At 47.5% G+C, this 19,816-nt stretch overlaps 2 protein-coding genes across 3 annotated transcripts; both read right to left on the bottom strand.

Moving 5' to 3' along the window:
• Positions 1 to 217: 217 nt before the first annotated feature.
• On the bottom strand, positions 218 to 5,690 carry LOC128947839 (zinc finger and BTB domain-containing protein 8A-like). Of its 2 annotated transcripts, none has more exons than XM_054292325.1 (4): positions 5,627 to 5,690; positions 3,644 to 4,620; positions 2,900 to 3,069; positions 218 to 945 (listed from the first exon to the last, which is right to left on the bottom strand). In XM_054292325.1, exons 2-4 carry the CDS (start codon positions 4,590 to 4,592, stop codon positions 613 to 615), a joined length of 1,452 nt encoding a protein of 483 aa, XP_054148300.1. In that variant the 5' UTR covers positions 4,593 to 4,620; positions 5,627 to 5,690; the 3' UTR covers positions 218 to 612. The 2 variants fall into 2 exon arrangements, with proteins under 2 accessions (XP_054148300.1, XP_054148299.1); XM_054292324.1 differs by having other exon boundaries at positions 5,603 to 5,670.
• A 4,639-nt stretch (positions 5,691 to 10,329) lies between these two features.
• Positions 10,330 to 19,749, bottom strand: ZBTB8B (zinc finger and BTB domain containing 8B). The gene is made up of 4 exons (XM_054292223.1): positions 19,698 to 19,749; positions 17,599 to 18,468; positions 14,954 to 15,132; positions 10,330 to 12,547 (listed from the first exon to the last, which is right to left on the bottom strand). The coding sequence occupies exons 2-4, from the start codon at positions 18,464 to 18,466 to the stop codon at positions 12,236 to 12,238; spliced, it is 1,359 nt and encodes a 452-aa protein (XP_054148198.1). The 5' UTR covers positions 18,467 to 18,468; positions 19,698 to 19,749; the 3' UTR covers positions 10,330 to 12,235.
• Positions 19,750 to 19,816: the final 67 nt, after the last annotated feature.

Genomic DNA, 19,816 nt, shown 5'->3' on the forward strand with positions numbered 1-19,816 from the left:
TCTGCTATAAAAATTATCCATGTAATACAGCAGTTTCCTTGTTTAGCCATAATTTCAGGATGGATCTTTTTAACCAAAAAATGCATGGGGGTTCTGCTATAAAAATTATCCACTAATTCTGCAGTTTCATTGTTTATCCAGAATTTCAGGATGAATTTTTTTAACCAAAAAATGCATGAGGGTTCTGCTATAAAAATTATCCACCAATACTGCAGTTTCCTTGTTTAGCCATAATTTCAGGATGGATTTTCTAACCAAAAAATGCACGGGGCTTCTGCTATAAAGATTATCCAGATAATACTGCAGTTTCCTTGTTTATCCATAATTTCAGGATGGATTTTCTAACCAAACAACACATGGGGGTTCTGCTATAAAAATTATCCAGATAATACTGCAGTTTCCTTGTTTATCCATAATTTCAGGATGGATTTTCTAACCAAACAACACATGGGGGTTCTGCTAACAAACCAGCATGGCCTCAATGACGTGTCCATAAATACATGCAAGTCTGGACCTGTTCAACCACGTGTCTCTGTAGGATCAGCTGGCAGAGGGCATTTGCTCACAGTACATCCTCCCTCTTCCACAGAATTCCCAATCCTTCTCTTCCAACTACCTAATGTTTGGTTTCACTTCCTTCTCCTCCGCCTCATCCTCGCTGTCATCCACCTGCTGGATGACCAAGTCGTTGGAGCCGTCCTCGACGATTTCCACGTCAGACCTGTTGTCCTCTCCGTAGTGCCACCTGGAGTCCTTGTCCCCGTCCTGGGGGAACTCCAGGGGCGCCTCAGCCTCCAAGTCAATGCGGATGCTGTCGATGCCAGCCTCTGCCAGGCACTCGTTGCACAGTCTGTAGCGCCGCGTGCCCTCCTGCACCACCTGGCCCGTCAGCTCCGTCACGTGCCGCTTGCACTTCCTGCAGATGGGCTTGCACGCCTGGTGGATCTGGGGGAGGCACAAGGGATGGAGCTGGGTTGTGAGGTCAAGATTTACCTCAGAAAGCTGGTTCCTCCCATAAATCACCTCTCTTTTCCCCTCTCCCTTGCCCCTTGCTGAGCACTGCCTGTCAATCCTGGCATTCCAAAAGGTGCTCGAGTGATTGGCAGGTTCAAAGGATGCCCTCTACCCCTGGTGGGCATTGGACCATGTTTGTCCCTTGAGACCTCCTCTCCTGTACCTGCTTGGTGGCTTCCTATCCCTTCCCTCCTCCTCTCCCCCAGGGTGTCACAGATATCTTTTCTGAAAAATCCTTTTCTTAGGATTTTTCCTCCTGAGAAGCTGAGAAGCCTCAGGAACAAAATATAAACAATGGTTATCTGCTGCTGTGGAATGCAACAGGTAAATCTGGGATTGGTCTCAGAGTTGTTTCTAATTAATGGCCAATCACAGTCAGCTGGCTCAGACTCTCTGAGACACAAACCTTTGTTATCATTCCTTCTTTTTCCATTCTTAGCCAGCCTTCTGATGAAATCCTTTCTTCTATTATTTTAGTATAGTTTTAATATAATATATATCATAAAATAATAAATCAGCCTTCTGAAACATGGAGTCAGATCCTCATCTCTTCCCACATCCTCAGACCCCTGTGAACACGGTCACACCAGGGTTCAAAGGAACAGCAACCACAGGGTTTGGGAAGTTCTGTTGGAGCTGTTGCTTTGTTCTGTGGGCCAGAATAAAGCTCTGGATCAAAACTCCATCAGAACTGACTCCTTTCCTTCACCATCACCTTAAAGCTTCTCTGGCAGAGAGAAACCTGAGGAGCAGCCCCTGTTAGGGGGAAAGCTCCATCTCGCAGGATGGAGTTGCTAAGCATCCACAAATGGGGTTTGTGGGAGATGACTGCTGTAGGAAAGGCATTTTGTGCTGTTTTTGTGAGCCAGCAAAGGCTTCCTGAAGATAAGGAAAGCCCCATATCTCTCTCAAGGAAGACACCAAAGCTATCCCCATGACAAGGTGATGGAAGAGAGAAAGTTAAAAGATATGACGTGATTCCTTGTTCACCTATTGAGAGTTTTGTTTCTTTCTTATGACCAATGGGCAGTGAATGTGTCTGTTAAGTAAATGTAAATATCTTGAAAAACTATAAAGGCAACATGTTGCTATAATAAATCTCTGTTATGCACCTTTCTGATGGAGTCTTGGTGCTTTACACCGTGTTACACTCTATAGGGACAGACTGTCACTGTCACATTTCCTGAAAAATCCCTTCACCAGGATTTCTTCTCCTGGGAAGCTGAGAAGCCTCAGAGAAAAATGAAAACAATAATTATCTGATTGCTTCTCCTGTGTTTTGCTGCTTTGGAATGTGGTTTGGACATTGTTTGATTGGTTTCATGTGAATTGTTTTAACTTAATGACCAATTACTGTCCAGCTGTGTCAAACTCTGAGGAGAGAGTCTTAAATTTTTCATCATTATCTTGTTATGCCTTCTGTCTGTATCCTCTCTCTATTCTTTAGTATAGTATAATATAATATAATATAATATAATATAATATAATATAATATAATATAATATAATAATAAATGAGCCTTCTAAGAACATGGAGTCAGATTCACCATTTCCTCCCTACTTGGGGGGACTCAGAAAACACCACACACAGCATTGCCTCAATTTGAGAGACATCAAACACTGAACTGCACCAGCCCAGCACAGTAATTGCCCACTGGAGCTCTCACAGGCTGCAGAGAGCAGAACCTCTGCAAGCCATCAATTAGCCAACAAATTCCTCCCCTTTGCTGCAAATTATCCTTCAATTCCACTGCAACCAAACCAAATGAATTCTCTATTCCCCTCTTCTTTACGGGAGTCATTAGATCAACCAGATACACTCACACTGTGTTTAATTAGCTAGATTTACACGTTAAATAAATCATGCAGCTGCTAAAAATACTCACAGTTCGGAAATGGCTGCTGAGGTGATCCAGCCTGCTGAATCTCTTGCCACAGGCCTCGCAGGGGTACGGCCGCTCTCCCGTGTGGCAGCGGAGGTGACGCTTCAGGTCAGCTTTTCTCTTCACCACGTGGCTGCAGAATGGACACTTGAACCTCATCCTGGCCAGGTCATCTGTCAGAAAATAATGGAATTTTAAAAAAAAAATCATCAAGTCATTTTTATCAAAATCACGTCACGTAATGCTGTAGGACAAAGTGTGTTATGAGAAGAATAGCGCATCGCTTTTATTGAAATAATGTTCATGGGTTGTTTGGGGCACAAAGGTTTTGTGTGTGCCTGTAGATCACACAGGAGTGCAACAAAGGAGGAGAGGACCATTGGCTGTATTAACACAGACCTGGTAAAGCCAGCCTGGACAGGGCTTGGAGCAACCTGGGACAGTGGGAGGTGTCCCTGCCCATGGCAGGGAGTGGAGCAAAATCAGCTTTAAGGTCCTTTGAAACCAAACCATTCTGTGATTTCATGAAAATGAGCTTAAAAACATCCCAACTTATATTTATCTTTAAATTTAATACCCCAGCTACTTCAAGAACTCAAAATTATTTCAAGATCATGAGTTCAACTTTCCAAACACACATTTCTGGACAATACATCTGGTTATTTGGCAGCTGTGCTTTCCTATTGAGCAAGACCTATTTTCTCAGAGCCAGAAGAGAGGATTCTCAGGTGTCTCCACCCCACTCACCTTCAGCCCAGTTGCCCATGACTCCCAGGATGGAGGGCATGCTCCCGTACTGCTCCTCAGCTTTGGAGGACTTGGATTTACTGGAGGAGCGAGGTGATTCGTGCTCCTGCTGGGACACAGCCAAGCCCCTGGGCATCACCTCAGCCCCCTGGCTGAACTGGTAACCCACGTGAGGAGCTTCCACCTCGGGGTCAATGTGAACCTGCTCCTCGGGCGGCGCGGCGTGGCCGGCGGGCTCGGCAGCCCTGTCCTCCAGCTTGCTTGATTTATAGTGGGGGATGTCTGCAGGCTGCTGCAGCCCCAGGTGCCGGGATTTCTTGATGGAATCCTGCCGCTGCTCGTGTTTGGACAGCTGCTGCTGCTGCTGCTGGGCATTTCTCTGAGAGCTGGGGTAATAGTTGAAATTGCTCCAAGCGTTGCCGCCCATCATGCAAGTCCCAGGGTCTGGGCTGGAGTGGGGGTGTGGGGGGCTGCTCTCTGCCCTCCAGCCTCCGCTGTACACACAGGATCTCTCCACGCCGTTGGAGCTCACATCTTTGTCTGACAGGCTGAAGTAGCGATCCTTCTCCTTCTCGCTGATGTCCAGCGAGGACTTGATGAAGGTTTTACACACGCTGATCACATCGGTCATCTGCAGATAGCTGGCGGCTGACATGACCTCGATCACATTCTGACCAGTGAGGGACAGTTTGCCTGAATACACAAAATCCAGGATAACTGTGAAGGTGTCAGGAGAAAAGGCCTGGAAAGTGGCTGTGGTGGACTGACTGGTCTCCTTCGAGCTCTGCGAAAGGAGCATTTTGAAGTAGCCGCTGCTGGCAAACAGCACATTGCGATGGGCTTTGAAGACCTTGCCCTCCACCAGGATGTTGCAGTCACAGAACAAGTCCTGCCTGCGCTGCTCATTTAGTTGCTGCAAGAGGTGAAACTGATGAGAAGAAATCTCCATCCCAGAAAAGGTGAAATGAAACGTTGCTCTGAAAAAATGAAGAAAATCATTACACTCTTGACTTCAGTGCCGTGTAACTCAGCCAAATATGTCAGACCCAATTTTAAAGCTATAATAATACCATTTCCTTATTTATTCCAAATAATAGCATTCCTTTAAATCTACAAATATATTTGTAAACTACGATATGCTCAACCACGGATTCATTTTCCAACAGGACAAGAGGGATGACAAAGCCAAGCCCGCGTTGTTTGGCACGGACGGCTGTGCTCCAGCCGGGAGCATTCCCGTGCCCGGGCTGCGGGGCTGGATGCGGGGCTGGAGCCGTGCCGCCCGCTGGGGCTGCGCAGCCTTCCGGCAGCGCCGGGAGGACGAGGAGCCAAGAGCAGCTGCGGCTGCGACCGCGGCCGAGCCCCGAACCGGCGCTTCCGCCTCGCCCCGCTCCGCCCGGGCCCCGCTGCCGACAGCTCCGGGGGCAGCGCCCGGCCCCCCCGGCACTGGCCGCCGTCACTCACCCGGTCCCCGGGACGCCCGACGGTGCCGGAGCCGCCCGGTCCCGCTCCCACCTCGGGGACCGCAGCGCCCGCCAGCCCCGGCCGGGCTGCGCTGCCTTCCGCCCTCACGGACCGCCCCGAGCCGGGCGCGCCGCCCGCGGGAACGGAGCCGCGGCTCCGCCAGAGCCCCCCGTGTGTGTCCCCCCCGCTGCCGGTGCCCAGCGCCCGGTGCCGCTCCCGGCCCGCCGCCCGCAGCCTCCTCCGCCTGCAGCGCCCCCGCTGCCGCCGCCCGCCCCGCGCAGCCCCTTTGTGTCCGCGCCCGGGGCTGCAAATGGCGCCCGGCGGGGACGCGGCAGCGCCGGCACCGAGCGGCTCCGGGCGGCACCGAGCGGCTCCGGGCGGCACCGAAGCGCCCGTGACCGCTGCGGAGCCCCGCGCCCTCCTCACCGCCCCTCACAGCCCGGCTGGCTCCGGGCGGCCCGTTCCGCCCCACTCCCAGCGCCCTGCCCGGCCTACCGGCGTGCGGGAGCCGCCACTCACCGGCGGGGAGCTGCGGGCGCTGCCGCCGAGCCGGGGGGAACGGGCGGGCGGTGGCTGCGGGATCCCCGGCCCCGCCTCGGGGCTCGCCGTGCCTGCAGGCGCCGCGCCGCTGCTCCCGCAGCCCTGCGAGCCCGAGCGGCACAGAAACAAAAGGTATTTGCTGACGTGGGCGTTGGACAGAGACGCCCGAGGGCTGGGGACACAATTAAAGGGGCAACGCAGCCATCGCAGCCGCAGCCCCGCGCCCGCCCCGGCCCCGGCAGCAGGGATGGGATGCCCTGGATGCCTCCTTTTCACACCTTTATCTATAGCAGGGGCCTCGATGACCCAAATCCTTCTCCTTTCTCTTGCGGCATCCTCCAAAGGAGATGTGACATCTTCTTTTCTCTGTTGGGATCTGTTATCTTCTGAAGAAAGCATGGCTGAAAGCGAAACCTGAACCTCTCACCTTCTCTCCCTCGAAGTTTAGTATCTTTCTCCTTCCTCTTCTTACCACCAGGGTCTTTTCTGTGATTTTGACGCCCTAGTTATTTTTCATAAATATTTATTTTCCCATGGAGACCATTCTTCCTTAACCCAGCCCTTTGTGGCATTTTTGGCCTTCCCTTCTTTAACTTCAGACATTCCACCTTGAAACAATTTATCTTTCTTTGCAAGTGTAGCAAAATTGACTAAGTCTTTATCTAAAGATAACAATCCAAAGACCCTTTCCTTTAATCATTAGAACCATTCTCCCACTAATTTATATACATTTATTAATCTTCAATTTATATCCATTCATATTTTGTATATATAGATGTATATGTAATCATATTCTTATTTCCCAATTTTTCATAAATTTTCTTAGTTTTGTAAATTCTCCTTTCAAACCCAGGCCTAAAATCTTCGTGAGACCCATCCTGCTTCTGTGAGATTCTAAATTAAACATTCTTGAACATGGAACAACTGGAATTCACCCCAGCTTCTCACAGCTCTTACCACTGAGAAATAAAGAATACAATCAACTGAACTATCAGATTGTTTAATATATAAACCAGAATATTTATTTGTAGTATCAGGTTTTAATACCATTTGGATTAATTCCTTTAAAGCTTATTTTTGCCTGTCAAGCCAAGTAAGTAGCAGCTTTTTTAATTTAACATGGAATCACAGAATCTCAGGATGGTTTGGGCTGGAAAGGACCTTAAAGACCATGGGCAGGGACACTTTGTTGCTCAACATTCTATGTATTGTTTTCTACATTTCTGCCCAAATTATTTCATCAGCTGAAAGCTTCCCTTGGAAAGGAATTATCTGGAGGTATTTGTTGTGTTTGACTTGCCTGGGTGGTGCTCTCACTCCTGTCAGTGAGCTTTGTGTCAATGTCAACCGGAGCTCGAGGGTTCTCCTTCTGCCAGGAGAATTTAAAAAATATGGGGGGAAATTTCAGTGTTATCTGGAGCAGCTTAATTAGAATTTTTACAGATGCTACAAGTGCTTTGGATCCACAGAACAAACTTTGCTTTTCTCATCCATGGGGCTGATTTCATCCCATTGTGCACAGTAATGCATCCCAAACAATCCCAGACATCAGAGAGGATTTTTTTAGGTCGTGTTTCTAAATTTTAGAGCTAATTTCAGCTGAGAAAGTTCCACTTGAGCTGTTGTTTGGGGAGTTTATCCAGAGGGAATGTGCTTGGCAGCTGTGGGAAGGAGGTGAAGGAGCTGCTCCTCACAGCCAGAGTGCAAAGAGTTTGCTCTTCACACTAAAAAATTTACATTTTTCTTGCTCATAGAAAAATTAGCACACATTTCTCTTTGGGTTTGGTAACTAAATAGGATTAACAATAATAATATATAATGGTACCATGTAATATATTATAATAGTTTAATTAACAGTAGCACCAATTAAAATATTTCAGTTCTCCTCAAAATAAATATTCCTCATGAATCCCAGCCTTCAGTGATGGTGCATCTTCTAACTTTAATTATGCAGGGATGTTTTTTACCAAGGAAAACTCAAGAGCCTCTTCCAAAACAACTTAAGGAACTGTTCAAAGCCTAGAAATTAATTAGGAATGAGATTACAATTTCCATGTGATCGCTGCCAGCTTGGATTTGGGTTTTGTTCATTTGTATCATCGTTCCTGTCCTCAGCTTTGCCAAGGACCAAACCAGGAGAGCTGAATCACTCAAGGTTTGAGCTCCACCTTTGTGTTCCAGCACAAATCCAAATCTTGGGTACAAACCCATGGATTACCAGGGCATCTCTTCCTTTTTCAAAATGAGCAGGAAATCAGAATATTCTGCCCTAAATCCCCAGTCCAGGGAGGAATTTTCCCTCTGGAAGCAACGCCCAGTTTAGGAAAAACCTGAGATTTGGTGGAACCCCAAATCAATTAAACAATTAAACCCTCGTTAAGCCCTTATCTTACCCAGTTTCTGGAACACCCAAATGTCCCACACTTGCATTCAGCTCACCTTGATGGCTTAGGGCTGGACCCAAACAATTCTCCTCCCCAAATCATTCCCAACTTCTCTGAGCCCTGCTTTTCTCCTCCTTCCCCCACAAAAAATCCTTTTCACCAAGGGTGGAGATCACCACCCTCATCCCTCTGAGTTCTTCAGCATCTCACATCTTTCATGGGAAAAAAAAAAAAAAAAGGTAAAATTGTCTACTTGCAGTGAGATTTTTTTGTCAAATATTCAATATAATTTAAAATTTTCTGGAAAGGATATTTGGGATGTTGTCCTCCCCACATGCATCTCCTCCTAGCTGGGATCAGTGTCTGCTTCCCAGCTTGAAAAATGAGAAGTTTCAAAAGTTGAATTAACATAAAACTACAAAGACTGTTTAAAAAATTAATAAAATAAAATATTTTCTAAAAATCTCACTTGGCTGGGGTTTAAGTGAACAGAATCCTTTTAGTCCTTCCCTTCGAAAATCTGATTTTTCTTGCAATCTAGCTGTCCCCAAAAATTGATATGTTGATTTTTAAACCAAATCAATGAAATGGAAATATTAAATATTTCATTTTAATGCCAGAAATTGAAACGTGAGCCTCAATCTAGACACTCTCAGGTTTACTCAGTCAACATTTGAAGGGTAAAAAAAATCAAAGCAACCCTCTCAGAGAGTTTTATTTTCTAGACAATCAAAAAACTCCAGAATGCTCCAAGATCCACAAATATAGTTCAGTCACTTCCACAAATAAGGGTCAGTTTATAAGAATTTGTCATCATTACTGGACTAAAGGACTTGGGTTATGAAACTGTCTTACAAAACATCAGGAAATTCAACGACCACATCTGGAAGATTTACAAGGGCTTTGCACCAAGAGGTTAAATGCACTACAAACACCAGTGCAGCATGTATTCCTTCAGTGAAATACAGTGCATTTCTGTGCAAAAATACATGAAAATGTGTATTCCTAAACAAAGTCAAGTACAACCAGCTAAGTTTTAAGATATGTCATCTTCACGGCCTTTAAAAACCTTTGAGAAAGAGATTCTATTAGAAATGACTCCCCTAAAAAGATGATTTTTGATTCTTCATCAAGCACCACAGGAAGGTTTTTTTATAAACAGCCAACATCATTTTCTCAAAGCTTGTAGAGGCTGGATCTACAAATGGAAGATTTCAGGAAAAAACATCCAGAAAACGAAGTGGGAAAGCACAAGCAAACGGATTTACATGAACACCCCGGTCACAAGCATGTGGATGAATAAACTCCATCCTCTTCTACACCCAAAGGCTGAAAAGACTCCACAGAAAACAAAACAAAGCAGCACAAAATGACAAAAATTGAACAGGAACCACCGAGTCTGGTGGAAATATCCCTGTGGAAAATCCTCCCCCCGCCCACCCGGCCCCGACAGCTCCATTCTCTAGGCACGAACACACGAGGACAATCTCTAAGGGTGAAGGGAAAAGTCTCTGCAGCCACTCCTGCAGCTCCCAAAGGGTTCATTTTCCCTGCTCCAAGGTCTCCACAGGCTCAGTGAGCAGAGTTCAGCCACACCAGGAGCTTCCCAACCTGGTGGAGCACGAGCCAGAAGCAGCTCAGCTGATGCTCCAGCTCTTGTAGCTTCTACCAGTATTTACAACGAGGTGGAATCTTCATGATTCTCAATATTCATTTGATCCCTATTTACATTCCTGCCCCACTTCCATCAGCGAGTTTCCCCCAAAAAATCAGATTTATCCATGGCTCTCAAGGCAGAAAGTCCCTCCTTTATCACCTGTATCACCTGGTGGTTTTGGGTGGACTCACCAAAAACCCAGCAGTCCAAAAGACAAGCCCTGGGAGGCTGGAAGGTGCTTTTCCAAACATTCCAGCAAGATTTACAAGACCTGAGCTGATACTCCAGCTCTTGTGGCTTCTACCAATATTTATAACGAGGTGGAATCTTCATGATTCTCAATATTCATTTGATCCCTATTTACATTCCTGCCCCATTTCCATCAGCGAGTCTCCCAAAAAAAATCAGATTTATCCATGGCTCTCAAGGCAGAAAGTCCCTCCTTTATCACCCTGTGGTTTTGAGTGGACTCAGCAAAAACCCAGCAGTCCAAAAGACAAGGCCTGGGAGGCTGGAAGGTGCTTTTCCAAACATTCCAGCAAGATTTACAAGCCCCACATTTTGCTCAAGAGCTCCAAGGAGCCAAAAGCACAGCAGGATTTCAGAGGAGATCCAGAAGTGGCACCTCCATGAGCTGTCCCTTAATTCAGAGTGATTAAACCAGGGGCTCTGGAGCAGGGAATTCTGTAAAGGTCTTGTCCTGTGCTCCAGCTCATACAAACTCCAATTTCCAGCTGACCTGGAACAGGGATGACTGAAACTCACCCAAATTAAGGGACAGAAAATAAACCCAGCACATCATCAAGAACTTGGAGCAGACCACTCCAGAAAAAGTCTCTTCACCTTCTGCTCTCTGCAGCAGCCACCAATAAAGTGAATTCTTTAAAAACAACTTTATTTCTTCTTTCCTCATCCGACCTGGTGTGGCAAGGAACCCTTAGGTGCACTTGTGAGAGCAGAATCACCTCTCACAAATAAATCTGACATGATAATGGGGCAGTTTCACTGCTAGGTGAAGCAGAGGGAGAAGCTGAATTGTTCTTTTTCAACGTGCACAAGAAAAGCACGAGGTATGCGGAACAAACCCTGGTTAAATCAGAAGGCTCTGGGGTTTTTTAGGTTTGCCAAGTGGGAAAATCTTCACACCAAAAACCCCTCAGGAAACAGCACCAAGTGGGAGGAACTGCTCACTCTTTGTCAGCCAAATCTGTCTAAAAAAATTCTGCTCCAGCCAAAAAGACTCATCAAATTTGCCTTTTTGTGAAACACTTGGGAACAGCAGAGTGAAGAAGCATTAACAGTCTTATTTCACAGTATATTTCAGTTTTGTCCCCTTGTCAGGGAACAGGAGGTCACCCCAAAGCAAACAGGCTTTCTGGTGGTGCTGGGTTTTCTTCTAAAGCTGCCCAGCCTGAGTTTTGATAGCTCTAAAAAACTTGCTGCTGGAAAGGTGACAAAATCTCACCTCCTTTGTAAAGTTTTAGCTGCCCCAGCAAAGAATCAGGAGGTCCACAGTGGAGGTTTTTTAAGAAAATAAATATTGGATTAAATCACCAAACATAAATCATGAGAGGATCCCCGAATTTGAAAAGAAATTACAGGAAAAATGAAGAAAATTACTCCAAAAGGGCACCCAGAGCTCTTTTATAGCATAGCTCAGATATTTCACTGCTCCTCAGCTGCACCAGGTGTGGGTCTGGTTATTCAAAGTGCCACAGTCAGAATTCCCAGGGAACCTGCCTGACAGCTTTTGACTCCTATTGTAAAAAGCTGAAAAGAATTTGGGCTTTTCTCTTGGTCCTGGCCACTAAAACACCATTTTTGTGTTTAATATTGAAGCCAAGACTACTGAATTCTGAGTGACGTTAAAGACACAGCTGAAGATCCACAGCCTGAGCTCTCAGGAGAGGAAGATGCAGTAAAAATTCAGAAAGAAAAGCTTGATCTATAAATTATTGCAATTAATTATGTGAAAGAGATGGATTCTTCCTGTCTATCCTTTCAGCAGCAGCATATTTTTGTGGGGTTTTTTGTTGTTATCCTGGTTTTTCTGCCCTGGTTTCCAGGTCAAACCCAGTCTCAGCAAATATTTATGGTTCATCATTTAGATAACACTGTCCTAAGACAGAAGGATCACAGATTAGCTTGGAAAAGTCCCAAGGTAAGAGATGGAAACCACATTTTATGTCATCTTCAGAGGAAAGGTGGCGTCCCTTTCAGATCAGGGATTAAGGACCAGGACTCATTATTTGAAAGAACCTGTCCCCAAAACAACCCAGAGGTGTTCCACCTGCAAACCCAAAACCAGCAGGCAGAGAAACTGCTCGAGTCCAACCTCTGTGAGCCCCAGACTGAAGATTCTTCACAGATTTCTGGTGCACAGCACTGAAAACTTTAAAAGTATCAAAAAAATCCAATTCTCCTCACAATTGAATTAAACCCCAGAATAATAAAAACCAGCACAGTGTCACTGATTGAGCAAACGTGCAGTTTTCTGTCACAGACACTGCCAGGGAACCTCTCAGTGCTCCCCCTCTCCTCTCACTGCTACATCAAAGTCTCTCTGTCTGACAAAGTCCTGTGGATTTCCTGCTTGTCATCGCCATCATCATCCTCAGCTGGGTCATTTTCCTCCCCAGACTCCACGTAGATGGGCCAATCATTGTCAGCATCTCCTTTCTCCTGCCCTTCTGAGGCCGTTTCCACCAGGCTGAGGTTGATGGGCAGGGAGTCCTCGTGGGTGGTGGTGACACAGGTGCAGCTGTCACAGAGCCCGAAGCGCCGCAGCCCCTGCGACAGGCTGTTGGTGAAGGTCCTCCTGCAGCCCTTGCAGATGATGGGCTTGTTGGAGCGATGGACCTGCAGGGAAACAGCAAATTTGGGGGAAAAAGGCAATTTGAGGCTTTGGAGAGATTGCCACAACAGAGAAACAGCCACACTTCAGCTGAAGGGGAGTGGAATCGCCATCATTATTCTGCCCACAAAGATTTGGGCTACCCAAGTGTAGGAATCATGGAATGGTTTGGGTTGGAAGGGACTTAGAGCTTGTCCAGCCCATGGACACCTTCAACAATTCCACGTTGCTCCAAGCTCTGTCCAACCTGGCTTGGGACAATTCCAGCAATGGGGAATCCACACCTTCACCACCCTGCAGAATTCCTTCCCAAAATCGAACCTAACAGATTGGGAAGAAAAAATGCCCCAGGGACAGGCTGTTGGTGAAGGTCCTCCTGCAGCCCTTGCAGATGTTGGAGCGATGGACCTGCAGGGAAACAGCACATTTGGGGGAAAAAGAGAATTTGATGCTTTGGAGAGATTGCCACAACAGAGAAACAGCCAGACCCTGGCAGTACCTCGGCCACAGTCCTGGCTCTGCCTGGATGCTCCAGGATGGAAGCAAAAGAGAGCTTGGTCATGAGATCTCACATTTTTATAAGTTCTGGTCTATTTGCATATTCAAGTTAATTATTCAATTACAGCTCCATCCTTCTTCAGCCCATGTTGTTTGTGCTCTTGGGCTGAGATTTGGATCATTTGTCCTTGGTCCCCAGCTGGAGCAGGAATTGTTTTGTCTCCTACTCTGTGCAGAGAGCTCACCATCTGTGGTATCCACAGGCCCTCTGAACAGAGAGAAGCAGAGAAAAGAACGATCCAATCAATTCTTATCTCATTTGCTGCTCCTGTGTTTGTGCACATGTGGAATGTGCTGGAAGATTATTTACCTGAAGGAATTTGGTAATTGCATTCTGCTGAGGATTGTTTTGTTTCCTTGGCCAGTCACTCAGAGCTGTGTCCTGACTGTCAGCAGACAGCCACGAGTTTTTCTGTAGTAAGTATGATATAGTGTAGTATAGAATAGTATCTGGCATAGTGTAGTATGGTATAGTGTAGCATAGTATAGAATAGTATACTATACTTTATATAGTGTGTGTGTGTGTGTATATATATATATTCTATATACTATATATATAGTATATATACTATATACTATATATATAATATATATACTATATACTATATATATATATAGTATATAGTATATAGTGTATATATATATAGTGTGTGTATATATATATAGTATATATTCTATATTATAGTATAGAACAGAATAGTATGGTACAATATGGTATAGAACAGAATAGTATAGTATAAAATAGTAATAGCATAGTAATAGCATAGTATAAAATAGTAATAGCATAGTAATAGCATAGTATAAAATAGTATAATATAGTGTATAGTATAGTATAGTATAGTATAGTACAGTACACTATAGTATAGTATAAAATAGTATAGTAATAGTATGGTATAGAATAGAATAGAATAGAATAGTATAGAATAGTATAGTATAGTATAGTATAGTATAGTAATAGAATAGTGATAGAGTACTATAGTATGGTATAGTATAAAATAGTATAGTATAGTAATAGTAATAGTAACAATAATGGTATAGTATAGTGTAGTATAGTATAATATAGAATAATATAGCATAGTGTACTATAGTATAGAATAGTATGGTATATAGTGTAGAATAGAATAGAATAGAATAGAATAATATAAAACAGCATAGCATAGTGTACTATAGCATAGAATAGTATAGAATAGAATGCTATAGTATATAGTGTAGTGCAGTGTAGTATAGTGTAGCCTAGTATAGAATAGTACAGTATAATATAGTGTAAAATAGTATAGTAATAGTATGGTATGGTATAGAATAGAACAGTATAGAATAGTATAGTATAGTATAGTGTAGTATAGTATAGTAATAGTATAGTAATAGAATAGTGATAGAGTACTATAGTATGGTATAGTATAAAATAGTATGGTATAGTAATAGTAATAGTAATAGTAATAGTAATAGTATAATAGAGTATAGTATAGTATAGTATAGCATAGTATAGTATAGAATGGTATAGTTTATAGTGTAATATACAATAGAATAGAATGGTATAGTCTATAGCGTAGCTTAGCATAGTCTAGTCTAGTATAGTATCTCTCTTTAATATAGCTGTAATGTCATATAATATAGTTTTAATAAGGCCAGTGTTCAGCATTCCAAAGCCTTGCAGCCAGATGCCAATCACTTGATTTGGGGTCACCCTGCAATTCCAACAACCATCCCCTAACACCAACCCCAGACCCACCCACTAAAGACCCTGAAAACCTAAAACCCGAGGCAGCCTGCAGAGCCTGCGACCCCCTGTGACCCGCTGTGACCCCCTGCGACCCCCCGTGACCCTGCAGGTGAGCAGGGTGCGGGTGACTCACGCTGAGCGCGTGGCTGCGCAGGTGCTCCTGGCGGGTGAAGCGCTTGCCGCAGGTCTCGCAGGGGTACGGCCGCTCCCCGGTGTGCGAGCGGATGTGCCGCTTCAGGATCCCCTTCTGCTTGGCCGTGTAGGGGCAGAACGGGCACTTGTGCAGCTTGATGGGCACCACCAGCACGTCACCTTGGGGACAGAACACAGCCTGTGAGCTCGGGCACCCTCTGAGCTGCTGCCAGGGCTCCTGGTGCTGCTCGCTGCACGGCTCGGGTGGGAGCTGCATCTTCCCTCACCTGGGGGTTCCTCGGCCGTGCCACTGCAGAATTCATGCAGCTGCAGTGCCCTGGAAAAGCAGCCTGTCTGGTGTTCAACACAGCAAAACATTCATTTTATTTTAGGGAGCCTTTTAGTTAATACCAATAATCTGCTTCTAGTCAAGTGGGGTCTCTGCTCCATCTCAGCCACTTCCTTTTTTTAAAATTATTAAACTGTTAGCATCAGAAACCAAAACCTTAAACACAAACTGCAGGCAGAAATAGCACATTTTGGCTATTCCTTTCTTTAAAAATTATTAAACTATTAGCATCAGAAACAAAAACCTTAAAACACAAACTGCAGGCAGAAATAGCACATTTTGGCTATTCTTTTCTTTAAAAATTATTAAATCATTAGCATCAGAAACTAAAAGCTTAAACACAAACCTGCAGGCAGAAATAGCACATTTTGGCTATTCCTTTTCTTAAAAATGATTAAATCATTAGCATCAGAAACTAAAGCCTTTAACACAAACTGCAGGCAGAAATAGCACATTTTGGCCACGTGCTTTCATATTTATATATGAAAATATGACTCTGTTTCTACTCCCTTCCTGTTGGGAATAATGAGGGAAAGGACTCCAATATATTTCCTGACAATATTTTACCGTTCCAAAAACCAAACCACAAGCAATACACAATTTATGGAGTCAGGTGCAAGAACAGAATTGAATTTGAAGATCCCATTTTACAGAAAGGTGGGCATTGCCAAGTTTTTCAGCACCAGCTTCCCTTCCAGCAGAAAAGTGGAGATGTGATGCCAAAGGATTGATTTTCCCTGTTCCAGGCCCTGATTCAGGGAAATATTTTGTGTCTCAAGCAGGTGAGGCTGCAGAGCATCCTTTGCATTAAGGTTTATCCAACCCACTATCAAAAAAGGTGTGTCTGGTATTAATGATGTGAGTGAGAGTCTTGGAGCTTCCCAAGGGATTGCAGATCCCTGCTGGGCATTCAGAGCTTCATTTAAACCCAGTTCTTAGTCCTGCCTTGCTTCCAGTGCTCTACAGGTGCCAGTTCTCCCTCCTTCTGCTGTGAAGGATGACTGGAACAGAGGTAGAAACTTGAAAAAAAGTGAAATTTATCTCATCTCTTAACCTGAGTGCACCATTCTTTTACCAGGAGTTTGTGTTTCTCATTTCTGGAGCCTTGTGAAGAAGCTGAGGCAGCAGCAGCACTGAAAGCTGAGAAACTCCCACTCTCCTCACTGCTCCAAGGTCCTGTTTTAGCACAGAAACAGAAGGAAAGGAAGGTTTGGTTTCTTTTCCCTCACTCCTACTCAAACCCCATCTCTCACTAACATTTCTGCTACACTGCCAGGACTCCTGATGTTCCCTATCAAACTCTGGGAGCATTTCCCTTTTAATGACTCATGAACAGCCTGGAGATGTTGAGAGAGGAGAAAGAGAAGTGAAATTTGTGTGTTGGATGTTCTTGCCTTGGCACACATCAAAAAGCACCAGCGTGAGTGGTGACAGCCCTGCTCTGGGAGTAAACCTGCAGTTGTGATTTCATCAGTGCCCTGCTTGAGAGGATTTGTCACTTTTTATTGGCTTTAAAGTCACACAGGCAGCTTGAGCTGCAGATGACAGGAAAATAAATTTGCTGGCTACAGTCAGTGCCAGCCCTGTGGCATTTGTCACATCCTCAGCACCTGTGGCACTCACAGTGTGGCAGAGCCACCTCCTGTCCTCACAAAGCTGTTTGGACAAGGCACTCATGAAAAACCAGATAAAATGCCCAAATCTTTATTGTCCACATCAGGAGAAATGCACATGGGCATGGTTTTCCTGAGAGTGCTGCCAGAAATATTCCTGAGATATCCCAGCTGGTGCTGCGGCAGCTGGAAAGTGAAAAAAGCCTCATTTTTATGCCATACCACAGAATTGAAAGCTTTCAGTGCTCCTAAAGGACTCACAGGATTCCCTCAGTGTTGGATAAAGCTGATTCCTGCCCTCTGAAGTTGCAAATAGAGCAGCAGTGGCAGGAGCTGGGATGGGATGGGAACAGCAGGTCCTGCAGCAGATCTCTCCTGTTGGATTGCTCTGTGACCATCAGGAGGGAAAAATCTTTTTTAAAAACATTCAACGAGGTCCCAGTGAGTTTGCTCATGAAAGAAGAATCACCCCAAGTGGAATGTGGGGTGATCTGAACAGAGAGCTGTCAGCAATACTCACCTGCCACGGGCTGCACCAAACAAACAAGTACAGCTGCTTTCAAAGTGCACAACAAGAGTTTATTTCAGCGTGCCAAAAATTCAGCAAAATATCCTTGGACAGGAATAACAAAAGGAGCCCAACAAAGCTGTTCCTTCCTGCCCTGCAGCCCTGAGTCCTCTCACCTGTGTCCTCACCATACCAGTCGCTGTGAATGTCCACCATGGAGCTCACGGGCACTCCAGCCTCCTCAGCCCTAGCCTCAAATCCCCGCACCAAGTGATGCACCACGTCCTCCTTCCTCGGGGCCGAGCTGTTGCGCAGCAGAGCCTCCAGGAACTGCTTCATGTGCAGGTTATTGCAGGCCAGCTCCAGGGGCTGCCCCTCTTCCATGGGCTCCAGCGCCGCCGCCGCCGCCGGCTCGGCCTCAAACTCCACCTTGGGCTCCACCCTCCTGCAGCCATCGGGGGAAACGCTGCTCTGAGGGTCCCTGGCCACCACCTCCAAGGGGTGACAGCCACTGCACTCCCCGCAGGGAGGGTCCCTCTGGCATTCCAGAACCTTCTCCTGCACGGAGGACACGGGGACAGCACCCTTGGAGCCAGCAGAGGGGCCCTCCCTGGCCGAGCTGCCGCTGTCAGCCTGGTAGAACACCACGGCCTCCCTCTCCATCTTCCTGCAGATGTCCAGCGAGGACCTGATGTAGCTCTTGCAGAAGTTGACCACGTCGGTCATCTGCAGGTAGCTGGCCGCCGACATCACCTCGATGACGTTGTCGCCGCACAGATCCAGCTTGCCCGAGTAGAGGAAGTCCAGGATGACGGAGAAAGCCTCGGAGGTGACGATGTCCAGCGAGGCCGTGCTGTGGCGCCCGCTGTCCTGGATGTAGTGGATGAGCAGCGCTCGGAAGTAGCCGCTGTTGGCGAACAGGATGTTCTTGTGGGCTTTGAAGATCCTGCCCTCCACGATGATGCTGCAGTCGCAGAAGAAGTCGCGCTTGCGCTGCTCGTTCAGCTCCCCCAGCAGCTTGGTGTAGTAGGACTGGACCTCCATGGCTGGGGGGACAGAGAGGGGTCAGTGAAGGGACAGGGGACAGGGGGACAGAGAGGGGTCAGTGAAGGGACAGGGACAGCGGGATGAGGGGACATCGGCACCTCCATGGCTGTGGGGACAGAGGGGGTCAGTGAAGGGACAGGGGACAGCAGGATGAGGGGACATTGGCACCTCCATGGCTGTGGGGACAGAGGGGGTCAGTGAAGGGACAGGGGACAGCAGGATGAGGGGACATTGGCACCTCCATGGCTGTGGGGACAGACAGGGGGTCAGTGCCAGGACAGGGGGACAGTGGGACAGTGGGACAGGGGACAGCGGGGACATCGGCACCTCCATGGCTGTGGGGACAGAGGAGGGTCAGTGAAGGGACAGGGGACAGAAAGACAGAGAGAGCATCAGTGCTGGGACAGAGGGACACTGGGACAGGGGGAAAGGGGGACAGGGGGACAGAGAGAGGGTCAGCATGGGGACAGGGGGACAGCAGGGGCAGAGAGAGCACCAGCATTGGGACAGGGGATAGCGGGACAGAGGGGACATCAGCACCTGTGGGGACAGACAGGGGGTCAGTGCCGGGACAGCGGGACAGAGGGACAGGGGGACACACCAGGACCACGGGGACAGCGGGACAGGGAGACAAAGAGAGCGTCAGCACAGGGACAGGGGGATAGGGGACAGCGGAATAGGGGGACAGGGAGGGACACACCGGCACCGCGGGGACACCGGCACTGCCACCCCTTCCCAGCGCTCCGGGGACACCGGGACAGGCAGAGACACCGCCAAGGACCGTCCCGCCCGGTACCGGGGGTTCTACGCCCCTTCCCGCCCGGTGCCGCGTCTCCGCTCTGCCCGGTACCGGCAGTCCCGCGTCTCACCAAGGTCCGTCCTGCCCGGTACCGGCATCCCCTAGAACGCCACGGTACCGGGATAGCCCACGGCGCCATCACCATCCTGCTCGGTACCGGGATCCCGTCCTGCTCCAAGGACCGTCCCGCCCGGTACCGGGGGTCTGTCCTGCCCGGTAACCACCGGCTGTCCCGGGACACCAAGGACCATCCTTCCCATGACCGGCATCCCCTAGGGCCACCGTGCCCGGTCCCGGGATCCCCCGCCGCGCCACGTCCCGCCCGGCACTGGGAGCCCTCCCTGCTGTCAGCACCGCCCTGCCCGGTACCGGGGTGCCCCGGAACGCATCCCCGCCCGCCCCGGGCAGCGCTCGGTGCCCACCGCTCACCTCCGCCCGGCTCCGCTCCCAGTCCCAATCCCGGTCCCGCCCGGCCACCGTACCCAGGTCCCGCCCCCGGGGCGGGACAGGAAGTGACGTCAGAGGGGGCCGGCTCCGGGGCGGGGCCC

This window comes from Melozone crissalis, unplaced genomic scaffold (genome assembly GCF_028551555.1).
Source record: "Melozone crissalis strain CALT ecotype California unplaced genomic scaffold, PUWL_Pcris_2 ptg000108l_1, whole genome shotgun sequence".
NCBI classification, from domain to species: domain Eukaryota; kingdom Metazoa; phylum Chordata; class Aves; order Passeriformes; family Passerellidae; genus Melozone; species Melozone crissalis.

Coding starts and splice junctions, on each gene's coding strand:
- LOC128947839 (XM_054292325.1), bottom strand. CDS start 4,592: ATGGAGATTTCTTCTCATCAGTTTCACCTCTTGCAGCAACTAAATGAG. Junction 3,070..3,643: donor CATGGGCAACTGGGCTGAAG/GTGAGTGGGGTG, acceptor ATTTTCTGACAG/ATGACCTGGCCAGGATGAGG. Junction 946..2,899: donor TCAGCAGCCATTTCCGAACT/GTGAGTATTTTT, acceptor TGCCTCCCCCAG/ATCCACCAGGCGTGCAAGCC.
- ZBTB8B (XM_054292223.1), bottom strand. CDS start 18,466: ATGGAGGTCCAGTCCTACTACACCAAGCTGCTGGGGGAGCTGAACGAG. Junction 15,133..17,598: donor CTGGTATGGTGAGGACACAG/GTGAGAGGACTC, acceptor TCTGTCCCCAAG/GTGACGTGCTGGTGGTGCCC. Junction 12,548..14,953: donor TGCGCAGCCACGCGCTCAGC/GTGAGTCACCCG, acceptor GTTTCCCTGCAG/GTCCATCGCTCCAACAAGCC.